The sequence below is a fragment of the Odontomachus brunneus genome, unplaced genomic scaffold (genome assembly GCF_010583005.1).
Source record: "Odontomachus brunneus isolate Ranch 3 - 2012 unplaced genomic scaffold, Obru_v1 Obru_scaffold_010, whole genome shotgun sequence".
NCBI classification, from domain to species: Eukaryota; Metazoa; Arthropoda; class Insecta; order Hymenoptera; family Formicidae; genus Odontomachus; species Odontomachus brunneus.
This window is the reverse complement of record NW_022639460.1, coordinates 2,159,712-2,169,080: the sequence shown is the minus strand read 5'-3', so window position 1 is coordinate 2,169,080 and position 9,369 is coordinate 2,159,712. Positions and strand designations below refer to the sequence as shown.

At 44.9% G+C, this 9,369-nt stretch overlaps 1 protein-coding gene across 4 annotated transcripts in view; it reads left to right on the top strand.

Annotated features, from left to right (window-relative positions):
* The window catches only part of LOC116840472 (protein roadkill), a 223,911-nt gene that overhangs the window by 183,416 nt on the left and 31,126 nt on the right, over positions 1-9,369 (top strand). For all 4 annotated transcript variants that reach the window (XM_032807234.1, XM_032807232.1, XM_032807233.1 and 1 more), the window contains one exon: positions 4,786-4,930. In XM_032807234.1, the coding sequence (XP_032663125.1) occupies positions 4,853-4,930 (78 nt within the window). In that variant the 5' untranslated portion in view covers positions 4,786-4,852. The remainder of the gene's footprint in view (positions 1-4,785; positions 4,931-9,369) is intronic.

Here is a 9,369-nt window from a genome sequence, read left to right as displayed (position 1 = left end):
CGGGGGGGGGGGGGGGGATCTCTTCGGATCGTTGTCGCGTTATCTTTCGTTTAGCGCCCGTCGATAAGCGAGCATGAATCGTCAGCAAACGGCTGGCTCCTTCGGATTTAGGTCTTTCCCACTTTCTCGTGTTTGGACTCGATACCGAGCTACCCGATATCGAGGAGATTTCTTAAACTAATATTTATGTTGCACATATGTCTCTTCTCTCGGTCACAATATTTACAAATTCGCTTAGCACTTTGTTTACTACGCGCTGCTAACAAAAAGCCCGTTAACAGGCTCCTTGCAGCCGGTGAAACGTTGACATCTGAATCCAATTCGACAGTTTTTCTCTCTCCGGCACATCTGTGGTCCCTTTTAGCACGTGGAACGAGAGCAATCGGCTTAATCCTCCCTCCCTCTCCTCCCCTCCTCTCTCTCTTTCGTCCGCTCGCTCGCTTTAATACAAGGGGATATTAAAAAGTTATTCTTTATACATTAAAACATTAAATATTAAATATTTATTACACAAAAAATTATTTACATGAATAACTCGAGCATATGTGATTTTCCCCTATCGTGTCAAATTGCACGATTAATATTTACACATTAATTTTCAATAGCGGAATAAAATTCAACGTTTCTCTCTGGCGTGCTCGCTATCCCGATATTTCTTACTTTACGTGTGCATTCGACAAAAATTCGAGGAATGATCGAAGTGTACTTCACGTATGCCAGCGTTAGCTGGAGTATGCGATAGCTGCAACGAAGAAAGAAATACTCGAGCGTTTATTTGTCGGGACATGGAGTTTATTCGCAGAAATATGAACTTTGTACTCCACGGGTAAATCCGTCGAGTATTTTTCCCCGGTGTACGCGCCTGATGTCATCCTCTCACATCGGCGGAAACGTCTCGCTGTTCCGCTTATACTTTCTAGCGAGCAGCGCGATCGTCTCGTGCCTTCGCTTTCTCACAAAACAGAGCGGCGTTACGATAAAATCGTTCGTGTGTCCCCTCCTTCCCCTCCCTGTCCCTCCCCCTCTGCCGCTCGTCTTCTTTGCCCCGAATAACGACTCTCCCTCGGTGCGACTCGATCCGACGATGCCTCCGGCGGTATCTAGCGCAAAAGCGACGTGGGAGTATCGCGTTGGAAGTGGCGTGGAAGTGAAAGTTACAGTGCCGAACGAACGAACGAATTAACGAACGAACGAACATACGCACGTAATGCCGAACGGAGAACGCGATCCGCTGAAAAGCTGCAGCAAAGGCGATGCGTGCGCGCGCGCGTGCGTGCGTGCGTGCGTGCTCTCGCGAAAGAAACCGGAGAAATTCGCGAAAGGAAAACGCGCATTCGTTGACTTGGAAAGAGATATGAGGGAGGGAAATACAGAAAGAGAGGGGCAGGAAGAGAGAGAGAGAGAGTACAGTTTATTAAATATCCTGGGGATTACATCCTCTAAAATTACAATATTTTGCAATATGTTGGAATGCCCCAGTCCGCGTTACTAAACATTTTAGTGATATAGTAAACATGTCAAATCATGTAAGATCCATTCTAAAAAAAGGCATGTAAGAAATTAGCGATGCTGGTTGGTTCTCTCGCTTAGCTCACTTCGTGTGGGCTGCGGCTTGCTTCGTGTCGTTTGCGTCTGTCAAATTATCGGGCGAATAACTCATCGCGTTGGTTAGAAGGTCATGAAGAAAAGAATACAGAAGACATGTAAATTATAAGAATGGAAGAATAAAGAATAGAAAGTTAGAGGAGGAAGAGGAAAAAGAAAGGGCAGACAAAGAGAGAAGCATATTATTTAGGGTAAGAATAAGATAATTTTATAAGGTATAATTTAAAAGGTCAATGATAAAGATGCTAAATAGAGCGCGCGCGTAACGCGTGCCTGTAATGTTCCAGTTTTACAAAAAAAAAGTTATTATTTTGAAAGGAAAACAATTATTTCACGCACAACGACACAACGCACGATTCGGTCGGCCGGATCGAATTTTCAATTAAAGCTTGCGGGAGATCTAGGAAGCAGACTGTTGGGTTCGCGTGCGCGCAGCTGCTCTCTTTCGTTTCGTCGCGGCACTTTCTCCACTGTGCGCGCGCGAACCTCTCGTCGGCTCCTTTCGTCGACCACCCCTTCGATGCCGTTCACCGGTCACCGTGATAACTCATAGGCTGTTAACGTCAGGTCCGATGCAATCTCCGTGTCGTGATTGGTTCCGAGACTGAGGAGCGTTTCAGGCTTTTTCAGTCCCCGAGTCCTGGGAATAGCTGGACAGTAAACAGCTCTGAGACTTCCGTCATCGGAAGCTAGGTCGCGGATTTTCTCGAAGAGACTTCCTGTACCGGTACGGCGAAGATAATCCTGAGTTATTTCAGAATCGTTCCCGTCGTCGGTAGTCGGGTTTTTGGACCGTATCTCGTGATCTACTTGGATTCATTAACTTCAATGAAGGACGGGGTCGCAAATGAGCGATCTGAATCTGCCCAGTTGGGGTCTGTTGATAGCAAAGCATTTTTATGAGTTCCAGGAAGAGCATATATGCGCAACCAATTGATTCATAGAATGAGTACAACTTTTGTTAAAGGGTTAAGGGGACACTCGCGGTATCGCGGGCGAATCGAGCGAATCTCGTCGTCACGTGCGAGAGACGCACTCGCGAGTAGAGAAGCTCCATGCTTTGGTTCCTGTTTCCCGGTTGGTCGATGGCCACGACGGCAATGGCGTCCGATGAACCTGTGCGGGGCTAACGTACTTAACTCGCCGAGCAGCAGTTCCGTACTTGGCGCACGTGAGCACCATCGCGTGTCCTGCGTACTCTTCTTCCTTCATCCTTGATTCTTCCCCTGGCCCCGGCTCTCCCCCTTCCTCTCTCTCTCTCTTTCTCGCATACATACACACACTCTTTCTTACTCGTTCTCTCACTTCTTACCTCTCCTTCTTCTCCTCTCCCACCTCTTTCTTCTCCTCCTGTCATCCTCCCACCTTCCGCGCTTTCTCGCTCGTGGGATTCGCGTGGATCGATCGACCGCCGATGACCTTAACTCTAAGTAGACTCTCCACGACTATGAGAGATCCGTAGCGCGATTAACATAGTTTTACGAGTCACGAAGAAACGGAGGAGAATGAGATTCGTCGCTGTGAGCCGATACGATTTGCCTTTGTCGTGAACCGGGTGACCCATGGTGAGAAAGTTGCAACCGGGAAGCAGGCGGTTCTCTATACTTGCGAAAGTAAATCGAGGACTCGCCGGATTAGATTTCTTTTTTTTTTCCGTGTGACGCTTCGATTTCGAGGAGAGCGGTTTTGAAGTCTCGTCGGTGGTACAGTCGCGGACAAAAAAGGGTTATCCGTAATTTTTGGGTTGAGTCTGTGAACTCCGTCCGTTCTGTTCAATGGGAGAATTCGTTTTCTAATGGGGGAGATGTTCCCACTGAACAAGACTGACGAGTTTGCAAACTCGCCCCGAAGATTACGGACAATTTCTTTGTCCGCGACTGTACATTCGTTTGCGAAACGACTTGCACACATTTCCTTTGATGAAGCTGGAAGCGCTCCGCATAGTCACAGTTATGAGCCACTATTTATGGGTGATTGTTAATGATCGATCCTGACAGCAGACAAAGTGACAGTGCAAGGTGTAAACATGGCCCCTTGATTATATTCTCATCTGATAGAAGTTTTTTCTGGAGACATCCGGCCTTACAATGAATCAAATGAGTTCAGATTTCATGCATCTTTCTTCATGCAGATTTCATGCACAGTAACTGCAGGAAAAGCGTTACATCACGATTGGGATAGTTTTATTCTTCAGTTACTGGACCAAAGTTAACATAATTATCTGGTAATTGCTCGAAAATTGTATTGAATTTCTTCTAGGGATGTCCCGTTTAAATATTCATGTATTGGCCACATCGTTTATTGCATCGTTTATAGAAGTTTTTTCTGGAAACATCCGGCCTTACAATCGCGAATGAATCAAATGAGTTCAGATTTCATGCATCTTTCTTCATGCAGATTTCATGCACAGTAACTGCAGGAAAAGCGTTACATCATGATTGGGATAGTTTTATTCTTCAGTTACTGGACCAAAGTTAACATAATTATCTGGTAATTGCTCGAAAATTGTATTGAATTTCTTCTAGGGATGTCCCGTTTAAATATTCATGTATTGGCCACATCGTTTATTGCAAAACACTTTGGGATGCAATGAATGTGATGGTGTGAAGAATACAGCAATACACGCACATACAATAGATGTGTAATATGTAATATATTTAATCTGTAATATTTAATACATGAGATCTAATATATTTAAGACACTTAATCTCCAAATGAGATAACGGATACGACTGAATGTGAAGACCTTCTACGTCCTTCTATCTTTGAGGTGTCACCGAAATAGCACTCGACTGCCGTTTCACATTCTGCGCTAAACGACGTCCAATTACACCCGACAATTAAATTCTAAATTTTTGAGATTCAAATATCTCGATCGCGCCGTCGTCTCGCGAATTCAGCATTACGCTGATCCAATAAGCGCTCTTCCATATATCCCATCGCCCAGAAATATGGAGGGAGGTCGACGACCTCCTCGTGACGTAAACGCGAGCACGCGCAATTAACGACTTTCCGGGTCGAATCTGCGTATTGGAATACGTGTGTGTGTGTGTGTGTGCGCGCGCGCGCGCGCGCGCGTGAGCGTGTAATGGGACGTCGCAGTCTCGCCGAATTCACTCGAATTAACCGGAATGCCGACTCGGTGATTCGCTAAAACCACTCCTCTTCTTTCTTTTACAGACTTGCGGTGAGCGACTGTGCGCCTCAAACGTCGCGGGTCAGCTCGAATTTGCACAGCAGCAGTAGTATGGCAGTGAGCCGCGTCCCGAGCCCACCACCGCCGGAAGTGAACACCCCCGTGGCCGAGAATTGGTGTTACACGCAGGTAGGTTTGCTGGTTGACTGTCTGGCCTGGCTGGCCTGGCTGGCCTGGCTGGCTGATCGGTCGGTTGCTGCGTGCGTGTGGTGCAGCGTGGTTCATTGTCCTCCGCCGCGCGGTTAGCAGCGAACGATCGATTCACCTGCGCCGAAATTCCATCTCTAGTTGGTCGCATTTAAACGAAGCGAGGACGCCCATACAGGGGGCACAAATCGGCAGCCGTGTTTTCGTTCATGGGATACTTATGAAATCTCGCGCAGGATGCCGCCAACGCTTCTCTCAGACTGCTCTCGTTCTCGGGCTTCTCCGCGCGAGTTGCAGTCTTTGGCATTTTCCAAAAGCGCGCTTGCCAAAAGGACGCTAAGTAGTTCCTAGGTTGTGCATGATTCCGAAATGAAATTACGCCGGGAGAGAAAGAGAGAGATAAATGGATAGGTGAAACACCCAATTATTGACATCCTCCTTATTCATAGACATTCTAAGGAAATCTAGTTGGTGTAAGCACCAGATCGTCATCGGTTTTTATGTTGGAGTCTAGGTGAACAATGCTATAGAGGGACCCTAACAAAAAGCGTAAAGTGTCGAGCTCTGAACAAAAAAGAACTAGGAATTACGTTGGCTCAATTCAGTTTAGATTAGTGACGCAATTAGTTAAACAGACAAACAAAAGAAATAAAAAAAGAAATAGCCTACTTCTTTAAGGGGAATGTCGCAATTTGGATATTTTGCTGTAGACAGATGCTTTGATTATTGCCTTACACGCGGAGAAAACAGTCGGTTGAATTAACGTGATAATGGCATGACTAAATGGATTTTTATTACAGGAGACAGAATTCCTGTTTCTTACGAACCAAACTTGGCTCTTAAGGAGGTGCTGAATACCGACATAATGCAGCTTTTGCAGTTCACACCGTTTGCCTATTTGGTTGTACAGATTGTTAACGTCATATAAAAAATCTTGTTTTATAATAAACGAAGATTTATAAAGTTTCTTCATACAATACATAGTACTCTCCACAATTTTTATTGACACTTTCATTCTGTATAAGCATCTGCGATTTTATACAACCAAATAGAAAAAAAACTGCATTGTATTCAGTACCCTCTTAAGCACCAAAAGTTCTGTGTCCTTCAACCAAAACGCGTTCAGTTGTATCATTGTCACATTAATTCAAATCAATGTTTCTCTTCTTACTTCTGAAGGGCATTATTAGTATATCTCTAAGGACGTAATATTAGTACAGGATGAACAAATAGAGTTTCACAGTAATCCTCATGACAGAAACAATATATCCAGAAAGAGAAACTTGAGACCGAAAAATAAGACAAATGAATACAAAACAAGACACGAGAAAGGAAAGAGAAGATAGAAAGAGAGAGCGAGCAAACGAGTCCCGGCTCGTCCCCGGAGCTGAATCGCCGGGCGGAATCCGATGTACTAATACATTCCGTATAAGCAACGGGATGAGACGACGAGGACGAGACGAGGAGGAAGAGGAGAAGGAGGAAGCGTTCGCGACGCCGTGCGAGACGTCGTGTAGAGAATCGCGCATAACGTCGTCGTCGTCGTCGTCGTCGGCGGCGGCGGCGGCGGCGCGTACAGCGCGTGAGAGCACGCGCTCCTGGCGCTCTCATTCTATTTTTACTACTCGTCCCCTCGCGATGTGAACGACCTGCAACTAGATATCTCGCGCTCTCCTCCCGGCCTCTCGAACTCTCCGCTCGGCGCGCCGGCGGCCGCGCGAAATCGGCGCGGAAACGCTCCGCAACGTTTCGGCCGGCCGAAATTTTCGCCGGTTTCTCTGTCCCTTTCCGTCCCTCCACCTCCGCCTCCTGTCGTCACTTCCGCCTCGACGACGCGGTCGTAACGAAGCTGACGCGCGCGCGCCGTCTCTCTCTGGTCGCTGACATCCCCGGCTCGCGATTACGCCCTCGTGTCGACGTACTCCGCGAACGCTGGAGGCAAATAGATGGAGCGTTATCGTGTTTTATCCTGGGACGCGAGTCGCCCGGAGATTCGCGACAATGCACAATTGTGCGCCGATAGCGGCCGGACGGAGGGGTAGCAGGACGCGCGCCGGGGAAACGCGAAGTAACGCGGAATCGACGCGATAATGGCGGGGCGGCAATCATCGGACGTGGCGGTGGTAAAAATACGCGGTCCCTCGTTGCCGATAGCGCGGCGATATTTGAGTTTGATGCCACCCTCGTGAGATTTTAACCCCTACACTGCAAGCACGACGAGCCGCTCTCGGTGCACTGAGAGAAAAAAATAGTTGAAATAACTATAATCTCATTATATTTTATAGTTCATTTTGGCCTCAAACATATATTTATAGTTCATCTAAACATGGAGATATAGCAAAATGAACAAAGATTTATAGTCATTTTATTATTCTTGTGTAAAGTACACTTTGGGAATATAGTTTTATGTACTTACATTTGCCAAATATTCCAATCGTATTGACTATATAAAATAGTTAATTTCTCTTACCATTCAATATTTGTTACCTTACTATATTTTTTATTTCAAATAATTATTCTTGGTAATAATAATTATAATTCTTGGTAAAATTTTTACATGGGTCAGTTTTACTATGCTTATATTATAAATATTACAAACATTATGGTGACATTTACTATAAAAATGATATTCCTAACAATAATCTTTTTACTGTGCCATTATAGTTCCAAATATAAATTTTTTTCTCAGTGTAATCCATCTTCCTCTGCGTCTCGTAGTTTTTTATTTCTTCAACTACTTTGTTAGCGCTAAGAGGAGCGGGTAACGAGTTTGAGAAATGTCGATAATGTAAAGGCGATCCTCATTAACACGATCATATTATTCTTTTCGTAATGATTTTGTGAATTTTTAACTATTAGTTAAAGAAGATTGGCGGATAGTCGCTTGCGATAATACATTAATGTTATCTAATTAATAACTAAAAATCTACGAAGTTATTAGGGAAAAAATAGAGAACTTTTTTGTTCAGTTTGACATACAAGCACATGACGGCAGATGTCGCTATTAGAGCTAAAGATATAATGAGTACAGTTACAGTAAGAGAAAACTCTGTACATGGCCTCAAGAGAGGATTCTTCTAAGATCTTCTAAGAAGGAAAATATTCCAAGCAATGTTCTTAAGAATGTTCTCACGGCTAGAGGAATTTATTCTTTTGTCATGTCTTTTGTGTCGCGCTTAAGAAGGAATTTTGTTTCAGAACATATTCCTTTTGATTCACAAGTAAAAGAGAAATGTAATAGAGTAACATCTAGTAGATTTTCGATCAATAGTTCACCTCTTTAAAGATGAATTAAAGTTTCTGACGAAGAACTGAGATCTTCACATAGAATATGGGATTACAGGAGATGTAGATTACAGGGATTACAGATATAGCACCTTGCAAACTTCTCTTCTGTATTATTACCTCATTATGTAGCAAAAAGGTCGTTATTAGTGATCGTTATCTTAAGATTTTTATCTTAAGATATTTATTTTAACGCGATAACGTGGATGTTAAGTAAATTTTCTTCAATTATTTCTTGACACTTCTCTTAACACTTTTAAAAATATTGGTACACTAAAGAGTTTTTCCCATTGATAAAGATTATATTAGTCAACTCCTCTCTCTCTCTCTCTCTCTCTCTCTCTCTCTCTCTCTCTCTCTCTCTCTCTCTCATACACACACACTCACTCTCGAAAATTCTTGATTCGACTTCCGGATTGGTTTGTCGAGAGCGGATCTTCGCAGAGAGCCAAGCTTAGTCATCATCCGAAATGTTCGGCCGATAAAAGGAGGATGCTAAAGTCGTTTTCTTACTTTGCGCGTTGGCGGTTTTACGAGCGCGAGGTGCGATGCGTACGGTCCGTTTCTAATTTCAACAGCGGGCAGAATGCGAACATTCGTATTACGTGCGCTTTCGCGTCGCGTTGCGCAAGCGAACGCGGCTAAGAGTTTTATGCGATACAACACGGCCAGCGGCGCGCACTCGAATCGATGGTCGCGCAGGAGGAACACACGTTGCGCTATTCGGACCTGCCTATAAATCGAAAGTCAATTTGTGCTCCAGTTAACTTTCGTAATGCGCGACACCGATTTCGCCGCGTCAGCGGGGCCTGCAGTTCGCAACATCACAGCTGCTGCTGCTGCCGCTGCAGTCCGCTGCTGTGGCGACACGCGGTCGCCGCGATTTATCGGTCATCTCGATAAAACGAACAACGAGAACGCTCACTCGCGCGCCTCTCGTTCTCCTGGTCCGGTTGTTATTAGCGCGGCGGGTCGAGAAATTCAATTCATCCCGAAAACTCTCACGAGTTCGGTACACATTTTCCAGAGCCGTGCATCTTGTGCAGACATATTCTTCGCTGTGCTTTTTCTTCTTCGAGAAATCTTGAACTTATTTTCTATCTTCTGATGATTTTCTTTTCTCTTACATTGAGAGA